The sequence below is a fragment of the Sciurus carolinensis genome, chromosome 3 (assembly GCF_902686445.1).
Source record: "Sciurus carolinensis chromosome 3, mSciCar1.2, whole genome shotgun sequence".
Classification (NCBI taxonomy): Eukaryota; Metazoa; Chordata; class Mammalia; order Rodentia; family Sciuridae; genus Sciurus; species Sciurus carolinensis.
The window spans coordinates 162,072,820-162,091,053 of NC_062215.1; the positions used below are offsets into that span (position 1 = coordinate 162,072,820).

The 18,234-nt window shown below is 36.2% G+C and overlaps 1 protein-coding gene across 1 annotated transcript; it reads right to left on the reverse strand.

Moving 5' to 3' along the window:
• Nucleotides 1–430: 430 nt before the first annotated feature.
• Pecr (peroxisomal trans-2-enoyl-CoA reductase) lies at nucleotides 431–18,171 on the reverse strand. The gene is made up of 8 exons (XM_047547479.1): nucleotides 18,006–18,171; nucleotides 14,474–14,607; nucleotides 13,720–13,885; nucleotides 11,380–11,461; nucleotides 8,781–8,877; nucleotides 6,808–6,918; nucleotides 3,123–3,234; nucleotides 431–696 (listed from the first exon to the last, which is right to left on the reverse strand). Exons 1-8 carry the CDS (start codon nucleotides 18,127–18,129, stop codon nucleotides 611–613), a joined length of 912 nt encoding a protein of 303 aa, XP_047403435.1. The 5' UTR covers nucleotides 18,130–18,171; the 3' UTR covers nucleotides 431–610.
• Between the last annotated feature and the right edge of the window lie 63 nt (nucleotides 18,172–18,234).

Sequence of the window (18,234 nt, forward strand, 5' to 3'; positions counted from 1 at the left end):
TTTGTGGTATATGCAACTTTGACTTCACGAACAAGAGAAACTATAAATTGACAGCCACCACAAGGTTTTATTGCTCCCAAAGAATTTGCCATCAAAAAGCAGTCATTGTATAACTCTAGTGTAATAATCATAACTATATCACAATTTAGATGTATTTTCCCATTATAATTCAATAAAACGAGAATTCATGATCTTTCTAAACATTATTAATTTAAAATTATTTCATTTTTCTAATACCTCTTTTAAAATAAGAATTTAGTCAAGTTTATCTGTTTCTTAAAAAAAAATTAATCACAAACTCTGGGGATGTAGCTCAGTGGTAGAAGGCTTGCCCTGCATGTCTGAAGTCCTGAGTTCAATCCCCAGTAGCACCAAAAAAAAAAAAAAAAAAAAAAATCGGTTAGGAAAAAAAATCACAGATTCAAAGACATGGGTTAGGGCATTGAAATGAACTTATTTCAGGAATAGTTTTTGCTTAGTTATAATTAATAGCATTAAAAAAGAAGCAATTTTTTTTTCCTAAACAAATTATAAGTGCTTATAAAGTACAGATGCACATTCTCAAGATGTTAAGGCACTCAGGAACAAAAGATAGCTGATTGTCCTTGGCTTAGAGTTTGGCTTTCTCCTTATAAGATTTCTTCATCCTCTTGACAAGAGTAAGGTCCCCAACTCCCTCGGGCCAGTTGTCATGATCTGTTAAGTGGAAAACTCCAAGTTAGCAAATGTTAACCTCCTTTGTCCTCTTAATTTCCACTTCTCTTGGTTTCTCTGGGTCATTCATGCAAGAAAACAAAATCCAGAGGCTTTGCAAAAGGACCTGGATTTGAATCCACAGTCTGCCATTCACTAGCATTTTCAAATTTAGGGAACTTACTTTTTCGGAGCCTCAGTCCTATTTTATCTAACAAAATCTTTTAAAAATGGTGAGGGTTAAAGTGACCCCATCTGTACAGAGCTGGTCATACTGTAGACATTCAATAAATAATATCTCCTTAGTAATAATTTTTAAATAATGTTCTAACTTTGCACCAGGTACTGATAATTGCATCCTCCCAACATCCAGTCCTCATCTCCTCTTTGCAAGAGGATCCATTTCCTTTTGAGAATCCAGAAGGGTCTGAGGAGTGACCCTGCCCTGGTTTTGGGGTGAGGGGTCATATGATATAAGTTGTCACTCAGTGATCCCCATCCCCCTGGCTCTGGATGTAGGTTGAAAATGGGCATTTGCTTGAGCTGGTCTGAAACAGAAAGTATCTCAGAATTTGTTTAAGAAATTCTGGAACAAAGTCATTCTCTTCTCCTTGCCCTTTAGCTAGCTGGATGTGAACAAAAAGAGGCAAGAGATCTTAGGAACAATAGGCAACCATCCTATAACCAAGAGAGCCAGACTCGAGAGAAAGCTGACCTTATAGAAGCAAAAACAGAGGAAAGAGGTGGGGAAATTGTCTTTAATAAGATCACTGAGCTAACCTACTCAAGTCTCACCTGCTTTCTTGTTACATAAGCTAACAAATTCCTTTATCTATTAGGCCAACTTGAGTTTTAGCTAAAAGCATCCTGATGCAGGGCTTTAAACATGCATTGTCTAATTTGATCCTCCCAACAGTCCCCTGCAATCAATACTAGGTGTGTCATCGCATTGTAGAAAAGAAAAGGGGGATTACAGAAATTAATTTCCCCCAAATTCAACAGCTGAGACAGGCAGGCAGCGGGAGGTTCCTATCCCAGAGATTCGCATTTTCAAGCTGGCAATCTAAAACCCTGTACTGAAGTCAATACGTGGCACAGCACATACTTAAAAAGTAGATGTAACTACTTCCCTCAAAAATTTAAAGAATATTTTGTATTGATAAGAACAGTATTAGAATTGCAAAAGAAAATCATTTTGTGGGAGAGCTGGAGAAGCAGCCATTTGGAATTTCTTTCCCTCTCTAAAAGAAAACAATGCAACTCACCTGAACAAATACTGACTCAAGGTCTACTGGGGAGGGAAGGGGAAAGGTTCTTGCCTACCCTCACTACTTTAAACACTTTCAAAGCAATAATACATAGCCATACAGGCATTTTTGTCTTTTGTCCTTAAAATCATAGTATCTTACACACGTCACCATACACATTTTTTAGTAAACAATATATATATAAAGGAAGGGACAGTAATAAATAAAATTAAAGTTCTACACTAACCACTTATTGACGTATAAGAGATTCTATGCTTTGACTAGACTGATAGCACAGGAAGCGTAGGTTGAACCTGGGACATTGATAAAAAAATTGAACACAAAGGGGTTATATTAACCACACCTTAATTTGCTAGTAGTCACTTATTCAACTATTTTTAGCAACGGAAAGTCAGGTGTATTTGTATTTTGTACCTTTTTCTGTGTTTTTTGGGTGACTTGTAGTTTTTACCATACTTCTTAACTTCCGTGGATTTGTTTTGTCATTTGCAAAATTAGGATATTAGACTATCATATTTTTCAGAAAACTTCCAACCCCAAAGGTCTCTGATCTAGTCATTAGATATGAGCATGCACATACACACAAACACACAAACACCACATATAAAGATGTTTGTGTGTAATATCAATATTTGCTTACAACTAATAAAAGTACTTCTTTAATATATCAAAAATGATTGAACATAGCAATTTTATATGACTTCACTTAACATATATCCTAAAGAGGGGAAGAACAGCACAATACCACTGGTTTTTCTGTTCAGATATGCAAGCCACTTACAGGAGGAAAAAAGAAGAGTTAAATCTTAAATATATGGCAACCTTTGCTTTCTTTCTGTCGTTCCTTATATAGAAACACTCAGAATATTTTTCAAGGTTCAAATTCAAGGTTCAACTCATGCATACACAAAAACACAAATTTCAAGGTTCAACTCATGCACACACAAAAACTTCTTAAATATTTAAAGTTAAGTTCTATAATAGATACATCTAGGTATTTTCAGCACCTGGGAACATCCCCTCTGAGATGGTATCCTGAAGATAAATAAGCACTTTGCACATTTTGATGTCCTACAGGAGTAAACCTCTGTAATTTAAGTGGCTAACCCCTGAACATGAAAAGGCATACATCTAGTAGCTACTCATTCCCTGGTCGCTCACCTGGTATGTTGTGCGAGTGTGTGTACAGAGACTGGCCCCCGTCCACATTCACCAACTGTCCAGTGATAAAGGAAGCACCAGGAGACAGCAGGAAGCACACAATGGATGAGACCTGGAAATAGAGGTACACACACACACAAAAGCAAAGCCTCTTTCCATCTCTATGGGCTTCACATTCCTGAGTAAACTCATCCCAAACCACATGACTGTAATGTGAATCCTGCATGTGCATGCCACAACCTGACACTACCCAGACAGCTTCCCTTTTCTATGTGAGCATCATTAAAATCAGGTTAGCCATCAGGGTAAAGGTGGAGAGACACAAAGGGGCCTTAAGAGGGTGTCAAGGAGGCCACACAACAAGAAGCCCAAAGTGAACACAGAGCTGAATCTCCACTCCTTCCTGCTTCAAACAGTCCAGTTCCTTCGACCCCTTCCATTTCCCATCACAATCCCCTTTTCTATCACTGCCACATGCCTTTTATATTTTGGTCCCTGAAATAGTCAAGGAGTCTATATAGCAATACATTAGCATTCTGATGTGTTCAGTTCATGGCCCAAAACACAGCAACAGAGATCGCACGAGTTTCTAGAAGAGGGACTTCAGAATCCCACTGCATTCCCTAAAATATTGAGTCAATTGATGAGTTCAGCAACATCTACTCCCAAAACCAAAGATAAAGAGGGAATTTATATCAGTGAGCCTATAGGAAGAACAGTTTCTCAAAGGGTGATGTTCCTAAACACCTGACACTCCTGATTCTCCCTCACTTAAAAGATGGGACCTCATGGATTAACAGGCCAGCCAACAGCCTGGTGTGAAAGTTCTGCCTTCCTACAGACGCAGGACACAATCAGGTCAACACATATTCTTCATCTCACTATAGCTACCATGATCTCTCTTCCCCTCCCTTCCTAACTCTCTGAAGGAATTAGCTATGTCAGCAGCTGTCAAACTGTGATGGGCCCAACCCTGGGTGTTGCTAAGACTTCTGGAGGGAAGTTGCAAGGTTAAAATATTTTAGTTTTACTAAACCCTAATTTGTCTTTTTCACTGTATTGACATTTGAGTTGATGGTATCAAAGCAGTGATGGAAAAGACAGCTGGAGCCTCAGCGTGAATCCGCTGGAAACAATACTGTACCAGTCAGTAGTCATGATACCAGAAGGTCTAGGAGTGGGACATTACAGGAGCAATTTCACTTTGGCATATCCTTGGAAGCAGTTAAAAAATACTAATTCATTAAATATCAACCACTGAGTGCACATCTTTTTACTATTCTGTGTGATGAAATGGAAGGTACCAATACACATAAAGCCCTTCTGCTGTGTAGAGGACAAACCCTCAAGGGAAAAGAACATGCAACTGAATTGAAAACGGAGTCAGTCACTTTTTTCACAAAACCCCATTTTTCCATGATGGAATGACTGGTACTACCATTATTCACACTTGGGTACTGGGTTGGCATTTTTTTCAAAATAAAACAGGGTTATTGATGTAAAGGAAAATACCTGAAAATATTTGTTGTCAATGTTAAAATTCAAGACTTCAAGGGAAAATTTGAATTTCTGTGTACCTGTCACCATGAGCTTTCCAGCTTCCTAATACTTAAAAGACTTTCCTGAAGAGATGGGTGGAGACATTATCAAATGTGATCTTTTGATATTATATAACAAATTGTGTGTCCACAGTTAAGACACATAACTCAGTGAACCAATATTTTCCAAAGGACAAAATCATACCTGAAAAATCCAAAGTGTGAAAAAGAGTTTAATAAAGTACAAGAAGTTCACTGCCATGGTTTCAGACTCTACATTGCAACTAATCTTTAAGAAACTACCATTTGTTGATATAAAAAATAAACCCATAGTTATCTAAAAAGACTATTAAAATGTTCCTTCTTTTCCAACTATACATCTGCCAGAATTCAGATTTTCTTCATATGCTTTAATCAAAACAACAGATTGCATGGATAAATGCAGAAGCAAAAGTGAGAATCCAGCTGTTTACTATTAAGTCAGACATTAAAGAGGTTTGTAAATATGTCAAATAAATGTAAAAAAAAAACTGTTGTTTTGAAAATTATAGCTTTTTTTATTTGAAATGTCCTTTATGTTAACAATGCCTATAATACTATATTTTAATGAATTAATGAATATTTTTTAAATTCTTGGTTTAAATTTCTAACATGGTAAATGTAGATACTATAATTTATGTAAACAAGTGTTCTTGACAAAATAAAAATGTAGTCATATTATTCCCTTGATTAAAATCATTGAAATCTACTCTTAGCTTTCAGAATAAAAATCTAAACATCTCACTCAACATGGCTCATCAAATGTCCAATTTAACAGTATCTTCCAAGCTTTAATATGCAAATCTATTTTAGTGCAGGGATTTCACTACTAGAAACCAACTCCCTCACGCCACAGTGTATGATGTGTCCAAGGATGTGCACTGTAGGCATACTGCAATCACAAAAATATAAAGAGAATCTAAATGTGCAAAAATTGAGTCTGGCAAAATATATTATGGTATATTTCAAGGAATAGCAAAGTATGGAAAAGAACATAAAGCTGGATCTGTTTTTGTAAAATAATTGATAAATGCAGAGAATTAAAGTATGCACATTGAATTTCCAGGAAGAAATTAATGTCCAACATAATAAAAGTTTGATTCTATAAATTAGAACCATGTTGTTTTTGTTTTTGTTTTTCCAAGAGTTTTATGGTTTTTCCTTTAAAGACAAGAGAGGGGGTCTCATTTATTTGTAAATGAACAGCCAGTTGCCCAAGACTTTTGCTAACTGGTTTATACTTTCCTTGCAAATTTGAAATGCTATGTTTATCTATAGGCATGGTTCTGATTTTTAAAAGCCAGTCAGTTTCACTAATTTTAATCTTCTCCAGTTCTAGCACTAGACATTGTAAATAAATATAGCTTTATAGTATGTCTTGATACCTGGAAGGGCAAATTCTCTCATTATCTTTTTCAGAACATGTTTGACAAGTTTTTCATAAATATTTTTCCAAATGAACTTCAGAAACAGTGTGTTAAATTCCAAAAACATATTAAATTATGAATTAATTTAGGGAAACTTGACTTTTAAACAAAATCAATCCCTCCACTGAAGAGTATAATGTGTTTCTATTCATTCTGGTCTTTACTATTCTTCATTAAAAGTTTTTCTCTGTTTTGTTTCATTTAGAGTTAAGTTTACTCCAAGGTATTTTCATTTTGTATTATATTGTGGACAAATACCCTTCCTTTAAAATTATTATTAATTTAAGATTATAATGCTGGCATTTGAGAAAGCTATTGATTTTATGTACTCCAGTTGAACTAACATATGAAATCTCATATGGAATTTCATAAAGCCATAATTATCAGACTCGCTTAGGGTTCTGTGTACAACAAATACCATGTGATAAATATTGCAGCTGAAAAACAATGAAGCAAGGAGAAGAAGCTGTTCTTCATTCACACAGTGCTCATTCCTCAGTAAAGGTTGCTATCAATAGTCAAAGCACAACCAGATATTCCTAAGATCCAGAAAGCACAGGAGAAATGGTTGGTGGCAGTGGGAGAAACAATCTCCATCAGACAACCAGACCACCTAAACAGGACACCATGTGTTATGTATAAACCATAGTCATTCTGATGGATGCTAGAAATACACATTACCTCCTCAGGAACTCCTATTCGTTTAGCTGGGATATTCTGAAATGCACTTTCAAATAAGTTTTGTCCAATATCACCATAGTTATCAGCAGCAGACTTGGAATAGATTACTCCCTATGTTTAAACATAAAAGAGGAACAAATAAAATGTATATAAAATTAAATTTTAATTGTAAAGACATCAAGGCAGCCTAATAATCAATACCAAGAATTACATGACTTAAGTTTACTAGAAAAGTTAGCATTTCTAATATTAATTTTGCTCAATATTGTCAAAGAGGTATGGTCAACCACCGTCCACAAATGCATGGTCCGAGTGCTCATCTGTGACTTCCTCTTCCTTAAAACACAGACAATCCGTGGATTTTTTTTTCAAGGGAGATTGGTTTCCAAAAAGCATAGTTATATAAGAAGGAAGGCATTTAAGTGGGAACAACAGGTCAAGGTACTCTGTCAACTTTATCTTCCAGTAGGTATCTCGACTTCACAAGGAAAGATTAGGCAATAGCTACATGAGTCTAAGAAATACAGCATTTTCCTTTTAAACCAGAGTGAAATAAAGCAACAAAATATTTGAATTCAAATAAATAAACTACAACTTTAATTGTTTAAGAATATTCCATCTATCTTGTACTAGCTTTTCAAGGGCACAAGGCCAGGGCAATTACTTGAAAAACTATATGACACAGGAAAAAGCTATTTGCTCTAGATTCTAACTAGAGGTTAGAGGGAGGAGAGGAAAGATGACATTTCCTCAGTATGAATTACTCTGAAGGATACTAGGGAGATATTTTGGTTTCTAATCAAATGATGTGTAACATTTTATTTAAAGAGGATGGAATATTTTAAAAGTACTAAATTTTAGATATTAAACCTAAAAAAATCTCTGATGGACAAACAGAATTAGCATTGTACTTATCATACTGACATACCATTGAAGATTTTTTTGAAGTCACTATTTCAAGATATCAACATTAGGAATGGTACTATAAATAATTTGTGCTATAAGTATTTGAGTGTATTATGTAAGGTTAGGTAATATACCTGTGGAGGACTAAAGCAATATGAGGTCCTGGCTAGAGCTTGCAATTTTGTTAAAGAGGAAGTTTTCTCTACTAACTTCAATAAGTTGGTTCATACTTAGCTCCCACTGAGTAGCATTGATAATAATAGCTATAGCTATTATATAATTAGATCTGTAGATAATATCCAAAGTATGATAGTGTTTCAGTGGAGAGATTATTGCTATCTTAACAGTGACCAGAAATATCAGAGAAAACGTAGAATTTAAGCCAAGTTATACAAGATGATTGAGATATTCCATCTAATGTCTCTCTTGGAATCTGTGGCCAATATATAATACCAAGGGGGCTTAGCTGTAGCTTCTTTCACAAAAATGAGTTTTTGAAATTGACTATATCTATATTATAAATTTCCCCATCATCTATAGTATGATTCAGAGAAATTTCTCTTGATTTCTAATTATCTTTTTTTTTTCTGATTGATTTTTGAGAGCTCCTTTTCAGAACCCTGACATTCATGTCTCCTAATAATTAATGATAAACCAAAAAAAAAAAAAAACATAATTATCTAGAAAAATTTACTCTTCAAAGCAGTGTTTCTCAACCTTCACTGTGAATATTCATTTTCTAGGATGCTTGATAAAATGCAGATGCCTGGATTCCATGATTTGGAGTAAAGTTTATACATCACTATTGTTTAACATTTTGCAAATAGTTATAAAATATATGAGAATCACTGGCTGAATTTATTTGACAAACTGATTGTCAATCAGACTACTTCTGTAATGCAACTTTGAGATTTTATCTACCTTGTAAGTCAATCTTTTATAGTACACTTGTATATTTATTACCTACATGGTAGCAAGCAACCTGGCTTGCTACAAACATACAACAACACAAATGGAATCAGAAGGGCACAATTTGTTCACAGATTTCATATGGCACATTCACTTACAGGAGCAACACAATTGATCCTCACTCCATTGCTGGCCCATTCCAAAGCTAAGGATTTGGTGAGGTTGTAAACACCTTCCCTTGCAGCTCCACTGTGCCTTTAAGAACAAAAGAAAGCATTACAATGAACTTTTATTGAATATTTTCTTCTTAACTAAAGTTGTCAAGTGACCGATGACCAGGCAGAACTCTAGGCGAACCATCTCGTTATGAGTCTGTATTGTTGAGTCTCTGCTAGACAGAAGGAGAGAACTGGGTACTTCTGTAGTAAGAGAGGCTTATTTTGGTTCATGGTTCTGGAGGTTCAAGTCCAAAATAGGGCAACCCCATTTATTAGGACGTCTGGTAAGGGAGGCACATGGTGCCATTCTTGGAACAAGTATCACATCTCAATCTAGAAAGCAGAAAGAGAGAGAGAGAGAGACTGGGATCCCACAGTTCTTTTTGAGAGCATGCTCTCAATAAGTTAAGGACCTTCCTCTAGGCTTCACCTCTTAAAGGTTAGCAGCACCTCCCAATATCACTGCCATGGGCCAATCCTTTACAATTGGAGCTTTGAAGGACACTCGTCCAAACCATAGCATTAGAAAAGGGTTGAATAAATTATGTGTTCTGCTTTACAGAGTGGCACATTAGATCACCATAAAAATAAGAAGAAAACTCTTTAGATGATGGTGCAAATAAATCTCCAACATATGCTGTGTATTTGAGAATAGCTAGATACAGAATACTGTGTACAGTACAACATGATTTTACTTATCAACAGGGAAAAGAGATGCTCAAAAACTAATATTAGTAATTGCCTGTGTGAATGAGAGATGCCATAAAGAACTGCTTTTATTTCTTCTAAGACCCTAAGGAAGATAAACACATAAGAAAGAGGAGTAGGTAGGAAAAGGAACTACAGTGGCATAATTTGCCTGCATTCTTTATTTTTTTGGGGGTAACATCATCTTAATTCCACTTAAGAACCCCACCCCTTGGTCATTCTCAGTTCATGTCCAAGTGGCGTTGACCCCAGTTCCTCAGTCTTGGGATGACCATGCATAGAAGAGCAACATCATTCCCACAAGATTTGGTTGATGGCTGCACTCCTGACCCAAGTGGGGTTAGTGTTATGGTTTGGATATGAGGTGTCCCCAAGAGCTTCTGTGTTAATGCAGGAATATTCAGAGGTGAAATGATTGGATTGTGAGAGCTAGTCCATCCTAGTTCAAATGAACTAACAGGTGATAACTGGAGGCAAGTGGGGCAGACTGGAGGAAGTGAGTCATTGGAGTTTGCCCCTGGAAGGGGTCATCTTCCCTAAGGCCCCTCCCCCATACCTGCTTCCTGATGAGCAGTGCTCCTCTGCCCACACCTGTTCACCATGTGTTCTGTCTCACTGCTAGTCCAGAGCAGTGGACTAGCTAATCATGGAGTGAACCTCTGAACTGTGAGCCAAAATAAACTTTCTTGCTCTAAGTTTTCTTGTCAGGTCTTTTGGTCACAACAATGAAAAGCAAACTAACAGAGTCAGCTAATGAGAATCCTCTCTGGAACTTGCTGGTGCTGGTATTGTTAGTATGATTTTTTTCAGCACTATTTGGGAAGCACTCTCTCATTGGAGAGTTAGAAAGAGAGGGAGTGTTAACCTCTATCTCCTGCTGGTATCTTTTTTTTTTTTTTTTTTTGGCCACCACATGTGAGAAAAGGCTGCTTGAGAATGAAACAAAGCTAAAAGGAGAGGTAGCTTCCTGCCAACATCATGCCTGAACCTACAGAGTCCCTAGTTCAGGGACCAACATCACATAGGCTGCTAAGCCTGCTCCCAGAGCTTCTGAGACAGCAGATCTGAAGAATGCACAGTGCTGACAAGTTCCAGCTGAGGCTGACACTTCTGTTCCAGAAACCACATTTGGAGAATCACTAATCTAGCTTGAATTATATTTCTATCCCATACAACTGGGATATTATTCAGGAAGGAGTCCTGAATAATACAGAAAGCACATAGGGCATCAGAATTTGCATAGAGGGAAACAAACTATCTACTTGTAGAGTGGCTAATTAAAAGTTTAACTCTTAAAAACTTTTCAGAAAAAAAAAATCTGAGTTTTTGTTAGGAATAACAATTAGCAATTCTGTCTAAAATTAAATAGGTATATTGATTGTATTAGATCTAAGTTAAAGAGATTGGTTAACACAGATTGGTTTCATGTTCCTAACTTAACACGGAAGCTGTCCTCCACCAGTGATGAGCAGTTTAGTAACATTTGGGTTACAGTTGCCACATAAAATGTAGGATATCCACTTAAATATGAACTTCAGAAAAATAAAGAATAACTTTTTAATGCAAGTATTTAGAATACATTTATACAAAAAAAACAGGGCATCCTGGTTTCCCTCCCTTTCTCGGTAAACATGCAACCCCAATCTGAATGGGCATGCTTTTAGAAGTACATTTTAAAACTTCAAATAAAGGAAATACTAAGTATTGTGGTCATAACTCATTGAAGGCATTAATCATCTTGATTGAAGGTATTTTTCCCTACCTACCCACCATCCCCATTCAGGGGACAAAATCCAAAGACATAGGAGGGAAAATTTATAAAAATGCTTACGCGGCTAAAGGAAATCCATTTTTAACAAGGATAATGATGTTTACAATAGATCCTCCATGCTCCTTCATCCAGAGCTTGTAAACTGCAGAAACAAACAACAATCATCTTAAACATGTCCTCTTTCCTGATATCTGTTCTAGCATGCTGCTTACTGGATCTGCTTTCCATTTTAATTTATATTTCTTCTTTTAAAAGCCTGATTACAGGGCTGGGGTTTTAGTTCAGTGGGAGCACTTGCCTTACACATGTGAGGCACTGGGTTCAATCCTCAGCACCACATAAAAATAAAAGGAAAAAAAAGGTATTGTGCCCATCAGCAACTAAAAAAAATTTTTAAAACCTGATTACAGTACAATTTACACATCCTAAAATTCTTCCACTTTATGTATACAGTTTAATAATTTTAAGCAAATATACAAATTATGCAACTATCACCACATTGTTTTGAACATTTAGATCTCCCCAAAACGTTCTTTGTACCTATTTGAAGCCCAATTCATCCTATTTGACCAATTCATCCCAGGTAGATACTCATCTCTTTGTTTTTATAGATCAATAGATTTTGCATTAACCTTTTCTGAACATTTCACATTAATTGAATCATGCAATATGTCATTATCTTTTGCATCTGGCTTCTTTCACTTAAAGTCTGTGAGTTTCATCCACATTGCAATGTGTTAATAGTTCCTTCTTACTATTGAGTAGTGTTCCATGGGTAGATATGCCACATTTATCCATTCATTCATCAGCTGATAAATATTTGGATTGTTTCCACTTTGGTGTGATTATGAATGAAAATCTTTCTGTGGACATGTTTTATTTTCCTTGGATAGAAACCTATGAGTGAAATTACCAGGTCACATGTAACTCTATGTTTAACTTTTTTTAAAACAAACTATTTTCCAAAGGGGTCCACCACTTTACATTCCTACCAGAAATATAGAAGGGTTCTAGTTTTTCTACACTTTCACTGTCTGATTTTTTTTGTTGATACCTATTCTAAGGGGTATGTAGTAGTATGATTTGGATTCCCTAATGACTAATGCTATTGATCTACACATCTATACTTATGTCAGCAGGACAAGGTCCTAAATCAAGAAGTAGATTCAAATAAAGAAGTGTAAGCTCAAAATTGTTTGGGCTATTCTGGATCCTTTACATTTCCATGTGTATTTCAGGATAACTTGTCAATTTCAATAATTGTTTCTAGGGATTTCATTGAATCTGTAAATGTATTGGGAGAGAACTATCATCTTAACAATATTGAATCTTCCAATGCATGAGCCATGGAATGTCTTTACATTGCTTAAATCTTCTTAATTTATCAGCAATATTTTGTAAGTTTTTGACATACAAGTCTTACATTCCTTTTGCTAACTTCATTCTTAAATAATTTATTTTTTGAGGCCCCATTTGATATTAAGGCACTCATTCTATTCATACAAAACAAGGTATTGCTTCAGACTCTCTTTAATAGAAACAGGAATTTTAAGAATTTAAAGATCAGAGAAAATTTGGTACCCAATCCCTTTTAAGGCTTTAGCAAAATAAGAATACTTTGCCATTACTTAGTATTTTCCTGTGAATTCAGACTAACTTTTTAAAATGACAGAAAAAAAAAAACAAAGGTAAAACCCTAGAAAAGAAGCTACAACCTATAATGTATATTAAATTTTAGATCGTTTTTTTCACATTATTTTACATTGCTGAAGTTGGAATGTTTTTACAGTTGATAACATCTTATTAATTAACAGTATTTTCACTTTCTCAATAAATAGATAATAATTTAATTTTCAAAATCATCAATTTGTAACCTCCAAATTAGAAATGGACTCCAACAAGGATCTAAATGGCATTAAAACTCACTGGGTAAAAGGACACAGGAAAACAGTATCTTTACGTGACCTCAAAGATCACTTCTAATTTACACATAGAAAAATTATTTCTCTGCAAACTTCACAGACCTCCAAAGGTAATGCAATAAGAAGTAGATAGGCCATTTATGTTGGGTTCTTTCCAGAAATCTTTAAAATGCATCTAATTACCACAAAGATAGTAATAGAAATTTAGAATATGGGACATTCTATAATCAATGTTGTAAAATAAAAATTAAAAAGAGCCTGTTTTTTTTTGTTTTGGATTAGAGGAAACTAAAGAGTCAAAAGTACAATGTATGGAATTTGCTATGATCCTAGATAAAATAAATGGGGAATACATGTCCGTGGCATGAGGTTTCTGAGCCTCTACAGGTTTCTCTCTCACATGATCTCTTTCATCTCCCTCCATGATCTCTCTCTCCACAAGAACACAGTGATTTTTGCCGATATTGATGACACTCACCTGCTTTGCACATGTAAAAGGTGCCTGTCAGGTTGGTTTCAATCACAGCATGCCATCCCTTTGAACTGATGTCTTCAAAAGGAGACAGGAACTGGCCCTCCTCCATGTTTACCAAGAAACTGATCTTACCATAAATAGCTAAGGTAGACTTGACCAAACTATCCACCTAAAGAAAAACATTTAAAGTTCAATAACCTAACTTGCTACTTGAACTGGTCATTTGTCTAGAAGTGTGACAGAATTTGCACTCTCTCTCCCATGGTGAAAACAACTCTGAGTACTAGGATCAATGAACTTTCAGTTGGCAATGAACAACCCTGAAATTCCTACACCAATGAGCAATTCACCAGTGTCCAATCTCACAGATCATAAAGTTAAAATTGTAATTTTGGCAACAAGATATACCTTAAAGTCTGGATCACCACTAAGTACAGCAGGTCTCAGGCAAATTAATTTGTGACCTATCAATAAGGAATAGTGATGAAATCAGGTCAAAATGAACATTAAGAAATGCCTTAAAGGACAAGAGGCCCTTAACACATCCTTGCTTAGCTACCTGTCTTGCTTTCTTCCATCCCTTTCTCCTGAGGTCACTGGTTCAATAAATATCAGCACAAGAGGTTCTTACAGGTTCTGTTAAAGAGCCCCTTCTGAGATAGCAACCACTGGAAAACCTGAAGCACTTCCAGGATTTGGCATCATTAATGCAAATGATTTATTTGCATGAATATATTATTAGATATATTTGCATTACCTCCTCTTCTTTACGGATGTTGCATTGTATGGGAGTGATCTGAGCCTTGCTGGAGGGAGGTAGGGTAGCTTTCAGTTCATCTGCTGCAGATTTTAGTCTTTCAATCTTCCGGGATGCAATGACCACATTACAACCTTAGGAACAAACAGGCAGAGAACAAATAAATAAGCTTTCATGTGAATTGTTCACATTCCAACAATAATAATGTATAGAAGATATTTTGTGTGCTATGTTCCTGTAAACAACAACAATAAAAAAATAGTCAGAATATCTTTTGTGGACAAGATAGAATAGTAGGGAAACCTGAAATTACTCCTCTAACCTGAAACAAAAAATTGGATAAAATACATGAAATGATGGTTTTCAGGCATTGGAAATCAAGCAGCACTGGACTACAGACAAGCAAATCCGTGAGCCCGATGAATATGGCAGCTCATCACCTGGAGAAGGAGGGACCCATTCAGAGGCCAGAGGTCACTTCAGCAAGAAAAAGTGCTGTCTTGTCACAATTGCCACTTGCCTTTGACTTTCCTTTTAGCTACTGTATCTAATCATGTTCTGCTCAGTAACAGAAAGAGAAGACAAAGTAACTTGAAGACAAAATAAAACTGTTTTCTCTGATATATGTAAGCTAGAGAGAAAAAAAAAAAAAAAGGAAAAGAAAAGAGACCTCATGAACATAGAAGCGGGACCAACAAACTAGAGAAGGGGTGAAGGATGGATGGTAAAGGGGAATAAGGAGGAATGAAACAAACTAAATTATGTGGCGCACATGTACAAATATATCATAATGAATCTCATTGTTATTTATAATGATAATGTACCAATCAAAAAATACTTTGTAAAAAGACTGGCTTGAATTCAACTTGAGTGGTCTTGGGCACTCCCTTGACAGAATCAGGACTTCCCATGTCTAACAGCATCTGTTAATCAGAGAAAAGTTATCCAATTCTGTCTCCTGTAGCCTTCTCTGTTAGCTAGGCCTTTCAGTGTTCTCTCAGCAAAAGAAAAGCCAAAATCACGTGGATGTGAAAGACAACCCACTAATCACCATTTTACTCAAGCTATACTTGCCTCCCAAGACAGTGGTCGTTTTACTGGAAAAGATTGAGATGACATTTTATTTTATGTGCCTAGTTTGGGTTTATAATAACAACTTCCAGGAAATAACCATTATTCTGTCATTTAAAAAAAAAAAGATGAGGAAGTCATAACAAAAATTATTTTATATTCTATCAATGTAAGGAAATTCATTTTCAAAACAACAACAAAAATGTGTAAGTATATGAAATATTTTTTCTAGGGAGATGCTCCATCACTTTATAAGCATCCAAGATTACAATATCACTGTCTTAATGTTTCAGTCTGTGCCATCAAAATAGTCTGCCATCTTACCCCCCAATGACATAGTGTTTCGACCAAAGCAAATTTACTAAAAAGTAAAACTCAAATGCATGAAAATTCACCAAGAGTTCTACAAGGTAAACTAGGATCCTACAAATCTGCTGAGAGAAGCCAAACGTATAAAATGATCACCAATTCTGATTTTCTTATGACTTTTTCAGGAAAGGGGACAGAATTTAGTGTTAGGAGTAGAGTGGGTAGGAATGATAACATGCAACACCAAGGCCAGAATAGGAAATGGTAATTTTCTTTTTTTCCTATTAAAAATGTATATAATTTCATTTCTTTAAACATAACAGTTTGAGCTGGGTGAGGTGGCCCTCACCTGTAATCCCAGCAACTCAGGAGGCTGAGGCAGGAGGATAGCAAGTTCAAAGCCAGCCTCAGCAATGGCAAGGTGCTAAGAAACTCATTGAGACCCTGTCTCTAAATAAAATACAAAGTAATGCTGGGGAGATGACATCCCATATAGAGGCCCACCCAAGAAAAAAAAATATATATATAACAGTTTGTTGTTGTTTTTGTTTTGTTTCTTAGTTCATATCATGCCATATCTTGGAAACACAATTGTTACCAAGGTAATTTACATGTTCATTAAAAAACATTTTTTTTATGAAGAATTGGGAATAAAACCCTTACCCAGAATGCAGGAAGCCCTGTGAATTCAATCCCCAACAACAGAGGAAAATGCTAACGATGTTATAAACTTCCTTCCAGTCTTTTAATTATTTTTCATTATTATTTCAATTTTTCATTGAAATATTTTCTTCATAATCACGCTTTTTCCAATTATATGGTATGCATTTCTCCACATGAAGTGTTCATTTGGGTCAATATAATATTTCGTTGTCATTGATTTAACTATTTCCCTCATAATGGATATTTGGGTTATTTCTAATTTTTCACTACACGAATAATCCAATATCTTTGAATTCAAAGCTTCGCTTGTTCCCATTGTTTCCTTGGAGTAAATTCCTCAGAAAGGAATTAGTAAAGTATAAAGCATGAACATTGTAAATATTTTGAATGTTATTTCTAAATTACCCTCCAGAAAGGTAATAACATATTCTTCTGCCTTTCTCATTCCCTTATCAACACTTCAATTTCACACAAGGTTTTTTGTTTGTTTGGTGGGGGGGGGGGGTGAATTCAGGGGCACTCCACCACTGAGCCACATCCCCAGCCCTATTTTGTATTTTATTTAGAGACAGGGTCTCACGGAGTTGCTTAGCACCTCGCTTTTGCTGAGGCTGGTTTTGAACTCGCGATTCTTCTGCCTCAGCCTCCAAGTGCTGGGATTGCAGACGTACACTACTGCATCCATCTTGCACAAGGTTTTTAAACTGTATTAGAAAAACAATAGTATCTTATTGTTTCACTTTGTATTTTATTACACATAAAGCTGATTATTTTCTCAGATACTTATTTGTAGTTTCTCTTTTGGAATGCTTGTCACATCATTAACCTATTTTTCTATCAATATACTGAATTTTTTGTTTATTTGTAAGGGCTCTTTATATAATAAGACTATAGGTCTTATGTTGTAAATATTTTTCTTTATAATCCTTTGAACTTTATACTGTTTCTTTTTAACTCATTGAAGACTGACTTCTTCAAATACGTAAATTTAGCTGTTTTTCCTGTGTGGGTCTTTCCTTGTATATGTTTACAAGGTCCTTCCTTCATCCAAGTTAAGGTAGATATTTACTATATTAGGGGAGGGGGATTATGAAAGAGATGTGAGAAAATAACACAACAGAAGCCTCTCAATGTGTTGAGCCCTTTTCCAGCTAAATGAACTCTCCCCTTGTTTCATGATCACTGGAATTGGGCAACATTTAGAAGAGGTTAATTTTAAAACAAGTACACAATTCCATAGCATGTACTGTACCCCAGGCACTGTATCTCTGGCTCTAAGCCCTTTTAATATATAACCTAGTGGCTCCAGGTCCAACGCTCCTCCACGATTTCTAAGAACTCAGCTCCCTCCCTTGCGGTTGTATTTTTGCTCACCTCTATGATCCCTTTGCTTTACAATGCTATCCTATCCCAGCCCCGCTAGTTACCCAGACGAGCCTCTGCAGACCCGTGGCTCTAGGTGCCCAGGTCCAGAGACCTGCATGCGTACCCAGGTGCAGAAGTTCCTTCGCGATGGCCTTTCCGAGGCCGGTGGCCCCGCCGGTGACGATGGCCGTTTGGTTCTGCAGCAAGCCGGCCGCCAGGCAGCTGTTGCGCTTTGTCCAAGAGCCCATGGTCCCGGAGCGTCAGAAAGCGGCGCCCGAAGGACTGCGTCAATCTGGTTACCCAGATGTGGGCAGGGCTAAGGGCCCGCGCCCACGTGATCCTCAAGCCCCGCT

Excerpts from the sequence above, each read along its gene's own strand:
- Pecr (XM_047547479.1), bottom strand. The coding sequence starts at position 18,129 with ATGGGCTCTTGGACAAAGCGCAACAGCTGCCTGGCGGCCGGCTTGCTG. Across the intron at positions 13,886-14,473 it reads ACATCCGTAAAGAAGAGGAG|GTGGATAGTTTGGTCAAGTC; the intron begins GTAATGCAAATA and ends GTTTTTCTTTAG. Across the intron at positions 6,919-8,780 it reads GGATCAATTGTGTTGCTCCT|GGAGTAATCTATTCCAAGTC; the intron begins GTAAGTGAATGT and ends GTTTAAACATAG.